The sequence below is a fragment of the Lontra canadensis genome, unplaced genomic scaffold, assembly GCF_010015895.1.
Source record: "Lontra canadensis isolate GAN:19392208 unplaced genomic scaffold, GSC_riverotter_1.0 scaffold12, whole genome shotgun sequence".
Taxonomy (NCBI): domain Eukaryota; kingdom Metazoa; phylum Chordata; class Mammalia; order Carnivora; family Mustelidae; genus Lontra; species Lontra canadensis.
Genome location: NW_022631006.1, coordinates 27,556,442 through 27,577,801, shown reverse-complemented (window position 1 = coordinate 27,577,801; position 21,360 = coordinate 27,556,442). Strand labels below are relative to the sequence as shown.

General features: G+C 36.6%; 2 protein-coding genes across 2 annotated transcripts; one reads left to right on the top strand and one right to left on the bottom strand.

The window, feature by feature from the left end:
• Positions 1–522: 522 nt before the first annotated feature.
• LOC116867515 (olfactory receptor 4K3-like) lies at positions 523–1,431 on the top strand. The gene has a single exon (XM_032857139.1). The coding sequence runs from the start codon at positions 526–528 to the stop codon at positions 1,429–1,431; it is 906 nt and encodes a 301-aa protein (XP_032713030.1). The 5' UTR covers positions 523–525.
• A 4,990-nt stretch (positions 1,432–6,421) lies between these two features.
• LOC116867514 (olfactory receptor 4F6-like) lies at positions 6,422–7,363 on the bottom strand. Its single transcript, XM_032857138.1, has one exon. The coding sequence runs from the start codon at positions 7,361–7,363 to the stop codon at positions 6,422–6,424; it is 942 nt and encodes a 313-aa protein (XP_032713029.1).
• Positions 7,364–21,360: the final 13,997 nt, after the last annotated feature.

Here is a 21,360-nt window from a genome sequence, read left to right as displayed (position 1 = left end):
GCTTATGTGCTCATCTTTATGCTGACTTTTCATCTCCCTTTACTTGAGGTTATTTATATCTTACAAATTCTCTTTCTGTACATAGTTTTAACCACTTGTATGAGTTCCTGCAATGTATACTGTTATTTTTCTATTGCTTTTCATTTTATAAAAATTGTGCTGAGTGGATCCATTTTGGACTTTACTTTCACTATTATGTCTAAGATACATCTATATCATTTTATAATTATAATTTATTACGGTTCTGACTAATATTCAATTGTCTTACTTATGGGGATCATTACACTTCTATGTACATATCTAAGAGTTTATCTTGGGTTATGGAAGTGGGAATGAAATTGATGAACCACAGAATTTGTGAACATTGAGCTTTACAAGATAAGGCCAACATTTTTCTAGACTGATTATATTAGTATACACTTCCATCAGCAATGTATAAGAAATCTTCTTGATTCACAAACTGTTTATTCAGAAAATCTGATTTCCTGTCTTTTCTTCAGATAAATTTAGAACAAACTGGACGAAATGGAAGAAGTAAACCAGTCTGCGGTGTCTGAATTTATTATTTTGGGGCTTTGTAGTTCATGGGATCTCCAGGCCTTCCTACTAGTGATATTTTCTTCACTTTATTTGATCACTATTTTAGGTAACATCTTCATTATGCTCCTAATTATTGTTGACTTTCATCTCCACTCCCCCATGTATTTCCTGTTAGCCAATCTTTCATTCATTGACTTCTGCCTTTCCTCAGTCACTACCCCTAAAATGATCACAGACTTTCTCAAGGAAAACAAGATAATCTCCTTTGAAGGCTGCATGTGTCAGATTTTCTTTGGACATTTCTTTGGAGGGGGTGAGATGGTGCTCCTTGTGTCAATGGCCTATGACCGTTATGTAGCCATCTGTAAGCCACTTCATTACTCCAGCATCATGAACGGGCAAATGTGCATTGGGTTAGTGATGACATCATGGATCATTGGGTTTGCGCATTCAATAAGCCAGCTAGCTATGATTATAAAACTGCCCTTCTGTGGACCGAGGGAACTGGATAGCTTTTTCTGTGACATTCCATTGGTGATCAAGCTAGCCTGCACAGACACCTCTATTCTAGAAATGTGGATAAATGCTGACAGTGGGGTACTGGCAACCATCTGCTTCATTGTGTTGCTGATCTCTTACTCTTATATTCTGTTTACTATCTGCCTTCACTCTAAGGATGGGGCATCCAAGGCTCTCTCTACCTGCACTGCCCACATTACAGTGGTAGTGTTATTCTTTGGGCCTTGCATCTTTATCTACCTGTGGCCACTCAGCATCACCTGGGTGGACAAGTTTCTTGCTGTATTTTATGCAGTGATCACACCTCTCCTAAATCCAGCTATTTATACTCTAAGGAACAAAGAAATTAAAAATGCCATTAATAGACTATGATGTTAGCATACGGATTTCAGTATTTCAGGGTCTCACGGTATCAGAATCTCTAAATTACCCATGCCTGTCCTGTTGCTTGGGACTGGGAAGCATTTCCCCATTCACATTTGGAAATCATGTGTATCTCCAGATAAAAGTTTTATGCCAATTCTATCATATTCCATAATTATTTGTTGATCACGGAATGCAAAATGATTTCCTGTCTGGAAAATGTGGCAAGTCTCTATGACTATGATTTTGGTTGTGCTCAAGAATGACTTAAAATTAATAACAAGTTAATGTTACTTACTAGTATTTGTGCTGCTATTTCAACAACTTAAAATTTTCTATTATGCTAAGCATTTCTTTGAGCAAAGCATTTCGCATAGATCTTTAAATTTTGGTCAATAGGTAGTGCATTGAATATTGCTCTTTGTATTTATTAAGGGATAAATTAGTCTCTCAGTTGATATTTAGCTACCTTATCTGGAGAAGGTAATAATTTAGCTACCTTATCTGTATCTCAGTTGATATTTAGCTACCTTATCTGTAAAGGTAATAATTAAGTATTTCTTTTCATACTCAGAAAAGCAATGCATCCTAATTATAATCTGATGAGAGTGTTGGCCCCTCAACATAATATTTTAGCTATTTGTGTAATTATCTTCATAAGATGTGCTAAATTAAATACAAAGATGGATATACTAACAACCTTTGGGGATTTTGTTTCTCTTTTTATTTGTAAATGGGTTAGAAAGTTCATGATCTATATCAGTTAAAAACAGGGAAAAGTGTTATGAAAGTGAGGTCCAAAAGTCTGATTTTGGAATAAATTATCCATTTAATTCACTTCAGTGTTCAGATGGCTTGTAAGCAACTGGATTATATACAAAGTTTGTGAATTGTTCACTCCTACATATAACATAACTGAAGAGGGATGGGAGCCAAAGAATGTTCACCTTTAGCCCAGAAGGCTGATCTGTAGCCTACATAGCTCCAATAAGAATCAAATACCTGCTGGTTGCTACATTCTTATAGGGTCTCATGACTGCCTGTATACATCTCACTGATAGTTAAAATTAAGCTGAATGATAAGCACCATACAAATCTCGTAAAAGTAGTTTATGAGTAGAAATTCAAAGAAAACATTTGTGATTTAACACTCCTTGCGTGTCCCCTCTCCCTCAGACACCAAGCATATAACAATCAGCTTCACACAGCAAAAGTTTAGCTCTTTCTGCCCATGGGTCCTGTCCCCATGCTATAATAAAAGCACCTTTTTGCACCAAAAACATATCAAGTATTCTTTCTCGACCATTCCCTCGAGGCCCCATATCAATAACTTAAGAATTCTTCCTACTGTATGCCACAAAAAGGTATGCAAATTTACATCTTTTATCTGAAATCCATGGACCCAGATACACGTCAAATTTCATATTTTTTTAAATGATGAATTAAGCAGAAATTTTATTTCCAAACTCATCAAAGATTATTATAAATAAAAATGATCCTTTTAAAATTGTCACAAGTTAAATCAAAGGCACCTCATCAAAGTAAAACACTTGTGACATTAAGAATTCCTTTAGGTTGTCATATTTTCACATTATTTTGTGTTTAATTATTTGCATGTTCTGATGATCACATTAAAACACTTTTTTGAAGACATGAAATAATGTAGTATTTTTTTTAAAGTACAACCACAAGGGTAAAGTAGAGGAACTTAAGAAGACATAGACTAAGTCTGGTTTGTACACAGGATGGAGTAATCTAAACACAACATGAATCTTTCCAAACAAGTTTGCTAAGACACAGCTCCCATGTTTAGTGATACAAATTAAACAATCTTCTTATTTAGAAAAATCAAGATACATTTGATTAATAAAGCTTATTCTTAAAACAGTTTTATACTTGCTTGTCTTAATTTAAAAAAATGTAAATTCATGGAGAAAGAACAAGTTCTGTTAGGTTATAAAAATCTTAGGAGCAACAAATTACAAATATTCAACTTTTAAATAAGCAAAGTTGTTTCCTTCCCCAAATGGAAACAGCCAGTAAATAAAACATATATAATATTCCAAGTATAGGAACAATAGTAAATCCCTTATGAAAGAGGTGCATTTCATGTATTTTTTTTTTCTTAAAGAGTCTCATGACTGCTTGTAGGCACTTGAACTCATGTAGGACTTGAACTCAGGACCCCGAGATCAAGACCTGAGCTGAGACCTAGAGTCAAACACTTAACAGACTGAGCCACCCAAGTGCTTCTCACATTTGCTGGTCTTAAATATAAAAATACTTTACCAAAAGAATCAGGCCATTATTATTTAGAGTGTACTCTTTCATCTAGTTTCCTTATCTGAGTAGAAACTCATCAATTTCCATAGAATGTTGACACAGGAGCAAAGCCACAGGAAAGGTCTGAAATATATGAAAGTCTTTTGGTTGGAGAATAGTGTTTTCTTGAGACTTCTAGGCAGTCATTCATTGTTTTGCACTGAAAAGCATTCCTCAGCAGACACTTCCCTACTGTCTTAAGAATAATGCACAGGATCTGGGCCCTGGAAGGCGCTGCTTCTAGCTGGAGCACCTACCAGCAGGCCATCCTTGCAGGCATTTTGCATGCAATATCACTAAAGCTCTGAAGCCCCTGGGAGCCTGGGAGACCTTGAGCCTCCCCAGGCTGGCCTCCAGCAGTTGCTGCTCCAGCCAGTGTGCAGGTAAACATATTCACTCCCAAGATAAGCAGTGGCAATGGGTTTCCCGGGGCCAAAGAGCCAGTAAAGGTAACATGGTCTTGTGTACTTTGTAACATCCCAAAATAGAGTCTGAAACACAAACCCTTATATAAAATAACTATTTGTGTGTGTGTGTGTGTGTGTGTGTGTGTGTGTGTGTATGTACACACACATATACATTCTGAGGGTTTTTTTGTATTTTATATCTCTACATCAGTTTGGATATTATCTATTTACTGACTTGTCTTTGAATTCACTGATTCTTCTGTGTTCACTGTTTTTAAGCCTACTTACATTCATAACTTTACGTTGTTTTTTCAGTTCTAAAATATCATTTGATTCTTAGATATTCCATTTCTCTGTTAAATTTTTTTATTGTTTTCTCCATTTTTTTCAACTGTTTCAGCACTTTTTAAAAATATGTCACTTTACACTCTACTAATTTCAGCAATTGAGCCCTCTGTGTTTTTCTTTTAACTATTTTCCTCTTAAAAATTATGAGGCATATATATCCCTGGTTCTTTGCATGTTCCTATTTTATGTGTTTTAGGCACTGTATATAAAAAGTCATATAGGCTTGATTTAATATATTCCTCCAGAAACTATTTACTGTTTTTTCAATGGGGCATAAAAGGGTATGGTGTAATCACATTAATCCAATCAAGTACTGAGCATATTTGAATCGGATTGTAGTTTTTATAAGACTCGGTATACTTCTGGTTTATACCTGTTCCTTGGATATATCCTTTCCAAGTTTTAATTATGATTCTAATGGATCTCTTGCTTCTCAGTCTGAAATATTTTAGGTGGTTTAGTTAGGCCCTTCAGAATTTTTTTTAAGGTTTTTTTTTTTTAAATAATTTTTACACCCAAATGTGGAGCTCAAACTCAGAATCCTGAGATCCAAGAGTTGCAAGCTCTGCAACTTAGCCAGCCAGGTCCCCTACCCTTCAGAATTTTTGATCTTAGAACTTTAGCTTTCTCCATTTTCCTGCTAGCATCAAAAGTATGGCAGATTCCTCACTCAGAAATCTGACTTTATGTTTATCCTTTTCAATTTAATGTATCTAGTAAGAATCCATTACAAACATAAATATTAAGCAACAAAGTAATTATGAACAGGAAAAATGTGAAATATTACTGAATGTATAACCAGAAACAACGGCAAATACTCAGGATGTAAAGTCCTTTCAAAGTCTAGCAGTGAATTTGGCTTGGTCTTCTTGTTATCAAACCAAAATATAAATTAAATTAGTTTCACAATTTCTACAGATTCTACACACACATGCACACATATATATACTTAAGACCCATAGCCTGAACAAGAAAAGTGTTATACAAGACTAGCTACTAGAGAAAAATTGTCAACAAATAATTTGGATAGAGTAATGGTTCGATAATACCAGCCATATATTTATTTAATAATATCAAATATCTACTTGGCAGTTAAAGAATGTCTGCTGATTGAGTCATAGACATTAAGTCAAAAGTTCAAAAATTATGAAATAAGATATATATAAATATGTATACATATAATATATTTAAAATAAAGACTTTATATATATATATACACATATATATATAAATATGTGTATATATATATGTATATATATACACATATATATATATTCCCCTGCCCCAGGCCAAATGGAGATGGCTTGAGTTCATAGAATTGAGGCAACCAGGGGTAAGTATAATAGCCACAGGCCAAATACATGAAACATGCTATCTCTGAGGCTCTCCTTCTTGTTTTCCCACCTACATATCTCAATCTTTCTTTATTACTTCTGTCTACCTCACATCTCCCTCTTTGTTCCTTTTCCTCCAGGTTTTAAATCCTCTCTCATATATTTTTTTGTCTTTCAGAAAAAAACAAAACTGAATTATTCATATCCCAGGTTTAAATGAAAGGAAAGCTATATATTTCATAGTTCCCTCAAAAGTTTTAGTATATTAGCTCTAAATAGAACAGTTTGAATCCAGAGAGTCTAATTAATATCTGAGGTCCTACTTTCAACAGATTCTAAGTTGGTAATCTGTGCTTTTTCAACTTCCCGTAAACTTTTTTTTGGACTTTAATTCAGTTGTCACACAATTTATTAAATAGAGTTAACCTGAAGGTTCCACGTACCCTCATAATTACAGATCTATTCTGAATATAATAAAATGGGGGCTTTAGGAAAAAACAGCTCCAAATTTTGTATAATTATTTAAGCATTTGTATTACTTGAAGTTGCTTGAAAATGTAAAGAGTAACTTGCGTTCCAGAGAGTTGTTTAGGAAATCATTCTCAGACTCAGGAGTTGACTATGCAGTCTCTTCATTGCCATCTTCATGTCCTTGTTCCTCAGTGTGTAGATAACAGGATTCAGAATGGGTGTAATCATAAAGTCCAAAATGGCAAGAAATTTATCCACTGACACAGTGGGAAATGGCCACACATAAACAAAGATGCATGGTCCAAAGAACAAAATCACCACGGTGATGTGAGCTGACAGAGTAGAAAAGGCCTTAGACAAACCACCACGTATGGAATATTTCCATACAGTGACCAGGATAAAGATATAGGAAATAAGCAATGAGAAGAAGGTGCTCATGGAAATTAACCCACTGATGGCAATAACAACAAATTCCATTCTGTAGGTGTCCGTGCAGGCAAGTTTGATAAACCAAGGAAGGTCACAGTAAAAGCTATCTATCTCATTAGGACCACAAAAAGGCAAATGGCCAACAAAAGCTAACTGGGCCATTGAATGAATGAAGCCAATAGACCAAGCACCAGATAGAAGTAAAATGCACATCTGTGGGTTCATGATTGTCAGGTAGTGAAGGGGCTTACATATGGCCACATATCGATCCAAGGCCATGGCGACCAGCAGCACCATCTCTGATCCACCCAGGACATGAAGAGCAAATATCTGGATGACACATCCCTGAAAGGATATGGTTTTGTGCCCAGAGTACAGGTCATGAATCATCTTAGGAACCGTTAAGGTAGAAAAACACAAATCAATGAATGAGAGATTAGCTAAAAGGAAGTACATAGGGGACCGTAAGTGAGGGTCAAAGGTCACTACAAACACAACAAGGAAATTTCCCAGAACAATTGTTACATAAAACACTGTAGAGAAGGCAAGGAGAAAATGCTGTACTGGTCTAGAGGTAGAAAGTCCCAGCAACACAAATTCAGACACTGAAGAGTAATTTGATTTATTCATTGACTTTGTGTTACCTAAAAGGGTCAAATAAAAATAATTATAAAGGGATGCATGAGAGCTACTGAAAGAAACAGAAGTCACTGGGTTTCAAATTCTGACATTAAAGAAAAAACTTCACTTTGGTCACAAAACTCCTTTGAAAAAGTCATAGAAAATTTATTCATTTCACAAATGTTCATTCAGCAGCTACCATGAAGATCTATGTACCTGGCACTGTGCCACATTCTGGGGTATAATATTCTACAAAGCAAAGTGGGGTCCCTCATGTCAAGCAGGAGCCTGCATCAAGCAGTGACAGAAGCAGTTCAGGTACTACAACTAGAAAATATCACCATGACAAACGTCAGCTGACACCGCAGAACTGATAATGAGCAGAACCAGAGGAGGTCTGCAGAGACCCCAAACTGATTAAATCCCTTTAAAAAGGGAAGGATTTTGTCAGTTAACTGTCAAACTCTTCAGACCTGACCCCTCTATGTCTGACCACTTAGAAAAAGCAAGTGCCGTGGAAAGCTCTGCCCGATTGATCTCTGAACAGAATTGAAATCCTTCACTGCTTCAACTTAAGCAGTAAGTGGCTGGAGCTGACCCAGATGAGATGGAGGTCTTACCTCAAATGGGCAACCCCAGACTGACTTTGTGTTTGGTTTGTTAACTTCCTATACCCCTCTGTTATCTTGTTTGTAGTGTGGCCGATTTTCTGTCCTGCTCTGTGTGCTGTGTAAAAAGCCAAGTTTAATCATATGGTGTTGTCATTGAGTTTGGAATCCTGAACCTGCTTTATCATTGTGATTTAACTTTGCTTTATGACTGAATAAAGCTGACACTGTGGAAGGACACAACTCATGTGTGTGCCTTCAGAGTATGCTCATGACAAATATATACCCTGTCTTTATGTAGTTTGTAGTCTAGTTGTGAAGCTAGGCATTAAACAACCACATAACCAAATGATTATAATGGTAATAAGTTATTTGAAGAAAAGAACAAAGGGCTATGAGAATTATAAGAGCTCATAGCAGTGCCATCTACTATGATCTCAAAGAAGACATTTGAGCTAAGATCTAAATGATGAACAGTAGTTAAAAAGTGAAGAGTAGGAAGCATGATCTACCCAGAGGAAAGACACGGGAAATACTCTGAAGCATGAAAAAACAGAACAATTTGGAATAAATAAAAGAAGATCAACAAGGGCCTGATAAAGGTAGAGTCCTCTACCCTGTGTAAAGAATTTGGACAGTATCTTAGAAGTGGGGGTACTTGGGTGGCTTAGTCAGTTAAGCGTCTGCCTTTGGCTCAGGTCTTGATCCCAGAGTCCCTGAATCAGGCTCCCTGCTCAGCAGGAAGCCTGCTTCTCCCTCTCCCTCTGCATCTCCTCCCCACTCACACTCTCTCTTGCTTTCATTCTCTCTCTCAAGTAAATAAATAAAATTCTTAAACAAACAAAAAAAAATCTTAGAAGTGATAGAAAGTCACTGAAGGAGAACAGTGAAATAATATTAGTACCTTGAAGAGTTGACAGTAGCTGCAAAGTAAAGAATGTAACAGAGTAATCCAGAGGGAAGAGAGAGATCTATAAAGAGTCTATTGAAAGAACAGATCAAATCAGTACAGAAAGAATTAATTTATCAATAAATGGTGTTAACACAACTTACCAAACTTGGTAGAAGTAAATTAAATTCCTTACCTTACAACAGTGTATGAAATACATTTTAATGAATATTTAAATAATAAAAATAGAAAAATAGAAGAAATATAGGCTTATTTTTAGATAATCCTTTGTGTGAGAAAAATCTTTTTAAGTAAATCCTGTAGGAAAAAAATGGACACCTTCAGATTCAAAAATTTAATTTTCTATATATTTTTAGAAAAAAATGTATGAAAATAGTTGTTAAATATAATGGTAAACCAAATTTTAAATGAGCAAACACATAAAAACTTGGACGGAATGAGAAATCTAGTTAACATATGAAGAATAGGGGTGCCTGGGTGGCTGTCATTAGGTGTCTGCCTTTGGCTCAGGTCATCATCCTGGAGTCCTGGGATCAAGCCCCACAACTGGGCTCCTAGCTCAGTGGGGAGCCTGGTTTTCCCTCTCCTACTCCCCATGTTTGTATTCCCTCTCTTGCTGTCTCTCTCTCTGTCAAATAAATAAATAAAATCTTTTTTTTTTTTAAAGATTTTATTTTATTTGACAGATAGAGATCACAAGTAGGCAGAGAGGCAGGCAGAGAGAGAGAGAAGAGGAAGCAGGCTCCCTGCCGAGCAGAGAGCCCGATGCGGGGCTCAATCCCAGGACCCTGGGATCATGACCTGAGCCGAAGGCAGAGGCTTTAACCCACTGAGCCACCCAGGCGCCCCATAAATAAAATCTTTTTAAAAAATATGAAGAATAGTCAAACTCACCAGCAATCAAAGAAATGTAATTTTTTTTTTAAAAAAAGTCTTGTTTTGTTTTATCATTCTTTCCTAACATATTGGCAAAAACAAACCCACACACAAAAGTGGAAAAAGAAAAAGATAAAGATTAATCCAAGTGTGCTCAAAGGAGTCCTTATGATGGGAATGTTTATGCTTGATTGGTGAGAGTGGAAATAAATATTGAATGTGTCCAAGAATAGGCAAGAGCAGAGGTGCCTGAGACCCCTAACCCTAAACAGAGGGCTAAATTCATAGTATCATAACCAAAAGGAAATGCCACAGCTTACTTGCCCAGTGTTGATATATATATTTACCTGTTCAGTGCACTAGTATTCAATAGCAATGACAAAGAAATGTAAATAACCAAAATATAAATTAATACCAAATTGTTTAATCAAATTAGATTGTAGCTATATAATGAAACACTATGTGGCCATTAAAAACAATGGCGGAGATCTTCATAACAGACACCTAAAGTGAAAATTTTTGCAGAATGGAATCAATAGTATGATTCTATGCATATGCACATAAATACATCTTAAAGAATGAATGCCTAGCTTTTTAGAATTATTAATATAGTAAAATGTGATTGATTATACGTGACTTTACCTTTCTGCAATTTAGATGCCTTCTACAAAGAACTGGCATTTGTTAATTAAAAAAGAAAAACATGGATTTTTGAAAATACGAAAGTGAAGATTAGATCCAGGGGAGTTCTGGAAAGATGAAGTAGGAGGATTCTGAGCTCTCCCTGTCCCATGGACACATCAAGATAACAGCCACATTAACACAACTAACAAGATAACCCAAAGATTAGCAAAACAGACTTCCCACAGTTAATCATAGAAAGGAAGCCACATGAAAAAGGGTAGGAAGGGGCAGAAATGTGGTCTGGAATCAAGTTCCTGGGAGGATAACAACAACAAACAGGAGGGACAGCACAGGCACAGAGAAGTGAGAGGATCAGACAACACCCCACACCAGACACTCCAAGCAGTGGGGACCTGCACTGAGATGATGAGCCCCATAAGGTCCGCTTTGAAAACCGCTGGAGCTTAACTTCCCTGTTTGTACAATCAATGGGGCTTAACTCCAGGTACATTAAAAATCAGATGGCTTAGCTCTGGGAGAGCCTGAGGGATATAGAAACAGTCCCTGCAGTTTAAATAGCCGGCATAATAAAGATACAGCATAGAAGCAGCAGTTTGAAAAGTGCCTGGGGTATCTGGGGTAACTGAAGGAGATCTATTTTTGAATCTCAAAATAGTCAGGCACACACAAAGCACACAGGAGACACCAATGAAGCCAGGTTCTGGTGAATAGGTTTTACATCATAAGGCACCACAGTATCTCTTCTTCTTCGTAGAGCAACTACTATCAAGAATCAGGTATTGTAGCTCACTTTTCCAATAAATAATTCTACTTCTGGGTATTTACCCAAAGAAAATTTGTATATTTACAAATTAATGTACATATGTGTATTTCAGCATTTTTAAATAATAGCTAAGATATGGAAGCAACACAAGTATCCATCCATAGATAAACAGATAAAGAAAATGTGGTGGTATGTGTGAGTGTGTGTGTGTGTGTGTGTGTGTGTGTGTGTGTAATGGAAAATAATATATATTCCATTAAAAAGCCATTAAAAAGAATGAGGTCTTGCCGTTTGCAACAACATGGATGGACCTACAGGATATACTGCTAAGTGAAACAAGTCAGTCAGAGAAATTAAGAATTTAAGAAACAAAACAAAGAAAAAAAGAGAGAAACAGAAAAATAGACTCAGTTGCCACAGGAAAGTTGTGGGGAGGGCAGTGGGGTGAAATGAGGAAGGGGATTAAGAGTACATTTATGATGAGCACTGAATAATGTACAAAATTGCTGAATCATTATATTGTATACGTGAAACTAATAAACACTATGTTAAAATTTAAAAATTTTAGAATTAAAAAATAACAAAAGTGAAAATTCAAGATGTACACCATCTTAAAAGAAAAAGCACAACACAAACACTGAAAAAATTACTTAAAACTTTACTAATAAGTGATCAACTCCTTCCTCACCAAAAATCAAAACTATCAATATAGCAAAAGTTCTCAGCAAAGGGTCCATCTTGAGGTGCAACCTTTATATATTTATATTTTTAATACTTTCTTTTTCTGAAGATATGTGTGTGTGTGTGTGTGTGAGAGAGAGATAATAGATACATTTTTTAATTAATTTCTTTTCCGCATAAGGGAATTCATTGTTTATGCACCACACCCAGTATTCCATGCCATATGTGCCCTCCATAATACCCACCACCTGGCTCCCCCAGCCTCCCACCCCTCACCCCTTCTAAACCCTCAGATTGTTTTTCAGAGTCTATAGTCTCTCATGGTTCATCTCCCCTTCCAGTTTCCCTCAACTCCCTTCTCCTCTCCATCTCCTTATGTCCTCCATGTTATTTGTTATGCTCCACAAATAAGTGATACATTTTTTATTAAGGAGGGAGATGATTTTTATAAGAGAAGAAAAGGGGGGTTTCCTGGGTGGCTTAGTTGGTTAAGCATCTGACTCTTAATTTCAGATCAGGTCATTATCTCAGGGTTGTGGGATTGAGCCCTGTGCTGGCTTTGCACTGGGCATGAAAGCTACTTAAGATTCTCTCTTCAGGCGCCTGTGTGACTCAATAGGTTAAGTGTCTTCCTTGGGCTCAGGTCATGACTTGGGGTCCCAGGATCCAGTCCCACATAGGGCACCCCACTCAGTGGAGGGCCTGCTTCACACACTACACCTCACCCCACTTGTGCTCTCTTTCAAATAAATAAATAAAATCTTAAACTAAAAAAACAATTCTCTCTCTCCCTCTGCCCTTTCTCCTCATCCCCAGGTGCTCTCTCACTCTCTCTCAAAAAAAGACTGAGAGAGAGAGAAAAGGAAGGAACTGACAAAGATGAAAAACAAACAAACAGGAGAAAAGAGAAATAGAAGTAATCAACTGAGAGAGTAAAAGAAAAGAGAGGTGTCTGTGGGAGTCCTCTGACTTTGGTAAGAGTTCTGCTTAAACCCCTTCCGTGACTTTTATTCCTGCACAAAAGTTTGGACTCTTTCATATAGGTGATCTGTTCTCTGTCTATCCCCAGCCTTGTATCTTGATTCTCCCCTATTCCCAATAAATAGTCTCCAATTTTCTTGAACTATGAATGACCTTGTTTTGGTTGACATTAGTTTGCTTGCTTCCTATGTTCAGCTGACTGCTTTTCACAAGTACAACTCATGTAACACCTGCTCAAGGACAGCTTCCTTTCTTCCAGCTGCAACTGACCCTTGTTCCTTTATGTTCTCGTGTCATGCTGTGCAAGCATAATGTTTATGATACCACTTTCACTGTCCTGTATATCACTCCTACAACATCTATGAGTTCCATAAAGAGATACAGTACCTTATTTACAAATTCTCACCCATAGTAACTGTTCAATAAATGTTTGTGAGTATGTAAATAAATGGATGAACAGGTGACTGATCTGATAATAATAGTTTCTTATTATATATTATCTTATATTTTTGATCCTATCCATAAAATGGCTAGTTTCATGGTCAAGGAATGTAATTAAGCATCTGGAAGGGAGAATGAATCCTTCACAACCTGCCTGTAACTTTATCACCAGCCGAGAGAGTGAATCCATCAAGTTTAAAGGGGAGGTGCATTCAAAGACTACTGTGAATCCAGAATTGATTTCTGAAGCATATACATCTATCTTATTTTAATTTTAATAAAAAAGAACTGATAGGAGAGGCTCCAGCTAACACCGTTTCCCACAAAATAACATGCAGCAGTAAGTCAGAAAATATAAAGTGACCTAAGAAATGTGCAGTCTTGTTGAAACCTACCATACTAAAGAGGCTGCCCTCAGGGTCTGCTGTCTAAATCCATGTCTTTGAGAGTTTGGGATGCATAGGCAGCAAGATTTGGTCCTGAACTCTGGCACTGATATTCCCCGCATGTATCTCAGTGTCCAGGTGAGTTCTATGTTCTTATTTATTGGCTAAATTTATTGGCTTATTTATCTGTCTAAATATTTATGCCCTAACTTTTTTCTCAGGAAGCACTCTACGTTATGTTTCAGATTTCTCCACAACAACTTTAATTCCTATCTTTCCATTAATCTCTGAATCCTGCCAGTTCAGGGAATTTCCCAGACCTCACATCCTAAAGCACTCCTCACTGCAGCTCAGAGCTACATTACTTGCTTCTAATGAAGCTTTTGATTATTATTAAAAGAAGCAGGGAGTAGAAATAGCAGCAGAAGAAGAAGCTATGAGTGTTGGTGGCAATGCACAAGCAATAACCTGGTGATATTCCTGTCATCATCAACATACCGAATATTTTCCTTCATCTTTAAAACTCTAACCTGAACTGTGGATTTGTTTTCTATGTCCTTCTATTGAGACCTACAATTGCTTCAGTGCATACTTCTCTTGTAAATTATTTATATTGTTAGCTATTTTTGGCATGTGAAAATTTCTTTTCCCCAATAAAAAGTGAAATAATCAAAAGTAAATAGAAAATTATCTCTACCCAATTGTTTCAAACTGTTCATTTTTTTTTCTACTAATCTTGATTAGTTCAAGAAGATCAAATGTTTATGAGGATATATACAAACTTTCATCTTCTAATTCCTTGAATGAGTCTTCCCTTTATTACTTTTTTTTTTTTATTTTTTAAAAGATTTTATTTATTTATTTGACAGATAGAGAGCACAAGTAGGCAGAGCAGCAGGCAGAGGGAGAGGGAGAAGCAGGCTCCCCACCTGAGCAGGGAGCTGATATGGGGCTCAATCCTAGGACCCTGGGATCATGACCTGAGCCGAAGGCAGCCATTTAACTGACTGAATCACCCAGGCGCCCCAATTTCTTTATTTTTTAAATACAGATTAGAAATAACTGAAACAAACAGGACATTTTTCAACTCTTCACTCTAATTTCTATTAGATTTTCTAAAGATTTCTAAATTTCTTAAACTAATTTTGACATGCTTATAATAACTGATATTTGTGACATCCGACCAATTGAAATAGTCTTTTGAAAAATTATTTTTTAATGTCAGTTTACTTATTTATTTTATATTCCCCCACTTCCAGAAACTTTGAAATGATTATAGAATATATTCTTTGGAATTTTTATCTGATGACGGTATTTGTATATTTCTAGAAGTCTTTTTAAAGAGATTTCCTATGAATACATTCCCTACCCCTGAAAAGTCTATGATCCATGCAATAATATCCAAATATGTAGTTCATGCCCTTGAAGAAGTTACAAGCATGAAATGAATATTTCTCTAATGTCTGTCCAATGTGAAAAGAATCAAAGTTTGAAAATTCCATAGCAAATTTGCATACTGAATTTATATTTTTTTGACCAGTGGAAACCAAGTTTCTGTGTATTCCTCTCATGAATTCTGTGAGAACAAGAAGGATTAAAGCATATTGCAAAGAAACACAATGTGATCCTGGGCAGTGAGAAATCACTGAAAGTCTCATTTCTGTTTTCCCTGCATCTTGCTAATGGACTCTCTTCACTGGTCCTGACCTGTGTCCTGTAAGATTCTGTGATCTACCAGACAAGTTATGATGCCTTCTACAAACCAAGCCTTCTGTGAAAGTACAGATATTACTTTAATTATTTTAAATCCACTGATTTGTAAACTTCAAATGGCTTTCTCTACACTTGAATAATGAATCTTCTAAGGCACTGCACTATATAACTCATCCAAAAAGTATATTTTTATCCAGAGAGATTCACGCACATAAAACATTTTTATTTCCAGAGGAGGGTTCTCTAAACCTGACATGGCTGATAGAATATGACCATCTTCATTCCTCCCCCACTCCTACCTACACCTGCAACTCCACAAGCATGAAACCAAGAATACCTCTAGGGTCACACTTAGATTTCTTTATAGCTTCAAGGACAATGGAGTAGAAAATTCAGTACTCTATAAAATAAATTTGAATAAATAGAAATAACCAGTAGAATTTATCTGAGCCAAAAGTATGGGGCATGGAAAGAGAACAACAACTCTTTCTTAATGAGTATTCAAAAACCTTCAAGGCACAGTCCAAAGCAGTGTACCTAATAATCACTGTCCAAGTCATTCTGGCCCCTCCTGGAATATGCTATGATCCAGGCACACACACAAAAAAATTCTTCCCATAAATCAGGGTATAATCTACCCATATAGAACAACCCATGTAGCCAAAATTTTAATTTTCCTCTGCTAAAAGTTAGCACCTGGGAGGTATTCAAAAAATGTTTGTTGAAATAAAAAGGAGAGAGAGTATCCTTATAATTCTGGAATTGCAGAAGACTATCAACTTTAATTTTATCTCACTTACCTGACCCAACAACAACAAAATGGAGACAAGAAAGTGAAATTAAAAAGGAGTATCTTCAGAAATGCCTGTATCATTTTAAAAACCTATCCTTGTGATATTTTGTAGTTATTACTGAGATATCACTGGAGTAAATTAGAGTTGTTCCAGCAAAAATGTCAGCTCTCTGTGACCAAACTATACTTTGGTGACCTAATAGTCCTCAGTTCATTCACCTCGGGAATTCTGCCTTAGAATCCCCATGGTCTGAAGAAAGATGGAATATAGGAGTTTATAGAGTAAAATTAAATTAAAGGAAGATAAATATTTGTGCAACCAAGCACATTTGGGGAATCCTTTAAAGGAGAATCACTATTTCCAGGCAGCAGGATGCTATAAGATACCTGTGAAACTAATCTCAGTGAACAGGGAATAGCTATTAACACATTAAGTAAGCACACTTTAAATTTCTATTGTAAAGCATATTAACAAAAAGGCTTAAGTGAGAAAGTTTGCACATGAATTCTCACTCTAATAAAGTTAAGTTTCTGGCAAAATAAGTTGACCAAGGTCACCCTGTTGATTTTATGTAACCAATATTCAAATCCAGATGTGTCTGATCAAGAAATTAACCACTATACTATACTATCTCCCTTTTATGTCATCCTTATAGCATATCAACAGGGGTTCATAAATTTAGGTAGCTTAAAAAATAAGTTTAGGTATGTTTTAAATTTTGTGATCAATATGACAAATATCTCATCACATACTTCTGACTTGATAGATTGAAAATGAGAACTTGCAACACATGATTCACTTAAGTAGATAGCAGAGAACTCTCCTAACTCTGGGATTCTGCCCTAACACCAGACACGATAAATACCTAGAATGTTGTTCAGAAATCTAAATAAGTAAAAAATTCAACCTCACACAACTTTAATCATGGGAATTTAATTTTAGAATAAGAATTACTTTCAAACACATGATTTCAGCTGAAATAAATATCCAAATTTAATTGTTGTCAATGAAATTGCTATTTATCATTTTTTGTTTATTAACTATTACACCACGTTCTTCATAAAGTCTAGTTTACAGAGTTTAAAAGTAGCTGAGAAATTTTATGCATTAATTATTTAAACACAGGCACAGATAGGATATAAAGCTGAATGTGATTTTTTTTAAATCATGTTTATCCAAAGTAAATAACCAAGTGAGTAATTAATAATACAATAGAAATAGAAATAATGATGAAGTTCTAGAACCTAGGTGAGGTTTGATGGGCTGAGGTCCAGAGCCGATGACCAAGAAAGAATTCTTGAGACATCTTTGGTGCAAAATGGTGGTTTATTAAATCACGGGGACAGGACCCCTGGGCAGAAAGAGCTGCCAGGGGTTGTGAGAGATGACAGTACCTTGCAGTTGGGGGAAGGTCAGGGGAAGGGAGGTTTCAATGGAGCTTTCATATGCTAAAGAGGGCCTACAAGGTGCTGGGATACAGATGCCTTGCTGCTTGATCAATATTGTCTTTTGGCCAGCCATTAACATAAAGATAGTTGGGAGATTCCTGGTGGGATGTCACAATCTTACCATCAAGCGTCTTTGTTAGTGAGATTTAGGTTCAGAAGAGATTTAACTATATTTACATTTTCTTCTACCTCAGCCTCCTTCAGTTTTGTTTATGGAGGGGAGGGTGACATTAGGGCTTGAGGAACTGAGTTATTTGCCTCGGGGAAATTGTGCTATTGATAAGGTAACTTCTTTGTTTGTAGATCTCTAGGACATTTGTATACCAAGGGAGACTCCTGTCTTGCAGGATTGCAATCTCTGCAAGTTAACTATTTGTTTCTTGTTTATGGCAGTCAGGGGTGCCTGAGGAATGTTACACATATTTCTGAGGGGAGCAGGTGGAGAAGGGGGTGCAAGGTGCCAGCTTTTGCTTTGTCCTCAGTCAGCCTCCTGCTCCCTCATCAATAATAATAGAAATTAGTTCCCGAAAAATAACTGAAATCTGTTAAAAATTTTTTTAATTTTTTAATTTTAAAATTTTAATTTTAATTTTTTGAAAAATGTTTTATTTATTTATTTATTTGACAGAGAAAGAGCACAAGCAGTGGGAGACAGAGGGAGAGGGAGATGCAGGCTCCTCACTGAGCAGGGCACCAGATGCAGGACTCAATCCGAGGACCCTGAGATCATGACCTAAGCTAAAGGCAGACACTTAACCTTCTGAACCACCCAAGTGCCCAATCTGTTTGAAAATTTAAATTAATTAATTAATTTAATTGTGAGAATGGAAGAACAGACTATACATATATCAGTTTCCATGAAATTATTTTTGTAGTTAGGGAGTGAGATTTCTGTCATCAGAAGAATTAGAGCAAAAATTAATAATCAGTTATCTGACAGAATTGTCATAGAGTAAAATTATACTAGATTTTTTTTATTTTAGATAACTTCTAAAGTCTTTTCATACAAAAAGATTTATGAGTCATTAATATAACTTCTTTTTTAAAAAAAATTTTTAAAATTATTTATTTATTTGCCAGAGAGAGAGAGCACAAGCAGGGAGAGTGACAGGCAGGGGAAGAGGAAGAAGTAGGCTGCCTGCTAAGTACAGAGCCTGACATGGGGCTCGATCCCAGGACCCCAAGATCATGACCCAAACAGAAGGCAGACACCCAACCAAATGAGCCACCCAGGTGTCCCAATATAACTTCCTTTAATGACTAATTTGGAATATACATTTATGATAAAACAGTAGTTGAAGAGTAATTTACTCTTTATTCATTACTGTTGAGCTACAAAAAAATACATTTCAATAATCACCGATTTAAATATTTGTCAGATTAACTAAATGGCAGTCTTATAATCCACCCATTCAATACTACAAAAAAAAAAAAAGTAGAAGACCTGGTTGATAAACCAATTATTTGATGTCTACGATATTGTTTCATGATTTTTCCTTTAGTGCTCATGGTTCTTGGTCATACAGCTTTGAAGAATGAAGAGGTAGACCATGCAAAGAGTGGTGGGCAGCAAAGCAAAGTTTATTGGGTACAAAGCTCCCAAAGAGGGAGAGGACCCAAAAAGGTTGCCACTGGAGTTTCCAAGTCTAGGGTCTTTATGAGTTCTTTTGCAAAACTGTCTTAAGCAACCAGGCTGTGCTAATACATGCCAGTCAGAGTTTTGATTAGCAACCGTCTACCTATGGTTAATGCTCACGTGCTAATGGTCTTATCAAAGCTGCAAAACAAGACGGTAGATCTATTTTGTCTTAGCTGTCCTGACTCTATGTTTTCTTGTTGGAGCCCTGGCCCTGACCACCTTACTGTCCAACCGATTCCTAACAATATTAAACATATTTTTTGACTGAATGAATTAGTTAGTATTAAGTTGTGAAAGCATCCCTAAACATAATGCTCCATGCACACTTATGCCTTTTAGAGTGAGAAATGTCAAAGGAATGCTTATAAATAAATGCAATCGATGGAAGTGGATGCATGGGTTCATTCTTTAAGTCACTAATGTTTATTGACTATTTTCTGCTTGTTAACAACAAAAATGTTTCTGCATGTTAACATCTCGTGCTAAGTTTAGAATACTCTCTATGGAGGCTAGACTTGTGCTTTCATGATTTAAGGTCTTCATAATTTTGTGATTGTCTATTGAGCTGAAAATTTTCCTGTCTATTGAAAGGAAAAATTTTATTGTCTATTGAGCTGAAAATATTCCTGAAATATCTACTGTAAAAGTGGCTTCCCTACATTATGTCCAGAATCCAACTGAGATGAAAATATGTTACTTTAAAATATATGTATTTTAAAGATGTATTTATTTATTTGAAGAGAGAGATTTATTTGAATGTGGGGGGTGGGTGCAGGGGGAGAGGGAGAGAGAGACTCTCAAGCAGACTTCCCATTGAGCACAGCATGGAGCTGATGTGGGGCTGGACTTCAGGACCCTGAGATCATGACCTCAGCCAAAATAGAGAGTCAGATGCTTCACCAAGACTGAGACACCCAGGTGCCCCTACTTTAAAAATATTTTTAAATATCTGTCTAGCTTATTCAATCAATATTTACACATATGTGATAAAAGAATTTCAAAAAATATGAAAGAGTGTTAAATTCCTTGGTTCTTCTCCAGTTTCCCAGAAGTAATCATTGCGGAGTATGTTCTTTTGCATCCCTTGAAAAACTTTCTATGCATATACACTACATCCTTTTTTTAGATACAAAAGGAAATCATACTACATATATTGTGGAATTATTTTTATTTATTTATTTATTTGACAGACAGAGATCACAAGTAGGCAGAGAGGCAGGCAGAGAGAGAGGAAGGGAAGCAGGCTCCCTGCCAAGCAGAGAGCCTGATGCGGGGCTCAATCCCAGGATGCTGGGTACATGACCTGAGCTGAAAGCAGAGGCTTTAACCCACTGAGCCACCCAGGTTTCCCTGTGGAATTATTTTTAAGAAATTTTTCTAAGAACTAAACCTGGTAAATTGGGAAACCAGGAAACTGTAAGGACCTATTTTATATTTCTATTTTAGCCAGAGGCTTCCATTGAAGTTAAACAATAACTTTGTTGTTTAACCCTTAAACTGTCCCTGCTCCCCTTCCCCCAAGGGACTTAAAAACAAGTCCCAGAAACCAGCTCCAGCTGTGAAGGCCAAGAAAAACAAGGCTGTACCCACCTCGAGTCTAGCCCTGATATAAGTACAGCCATCTTGGCAAAGCAAAAGCCGGCACCTTGCACTGTAAGAGTGGGTTAGCATAAGAATGGCCATCCTGAAGGCGGGGAAGCCATTTTACTGAGCGTCCCTAACCAGCCCACACTGCTCATGTAATTTGAGATAAGAGAAAGTAGCTAGAACCTAAGAAACAACTTAATCATATACCACCAGGGCGGTTAGGCAATGGCACCACAGGGACCAAATGTTAAAGAAAAACAAATAGTTAACTTGCAGAGATCACAATCCTGCAAGACAGGAATCTCCCTTGGTTTGCAAATGTCCTGGTGATTTACAACAAAAAGGGCTATCTCTTCAATGGCCCAGTTTCCACAGACAAATGGCTCAGTTCCTCAAGGCCTAAGGTGGCCCTCCCCACCATAAAACTGAGGGAGGCTGAGGCAGAAGGAAATGTAAATAAAGTTAAATTTCTTCTAAACTTAAATCTCACTTAACCGCCAGGATGGCGCCAGGGTGATGCTGGGGTGGCAAAAG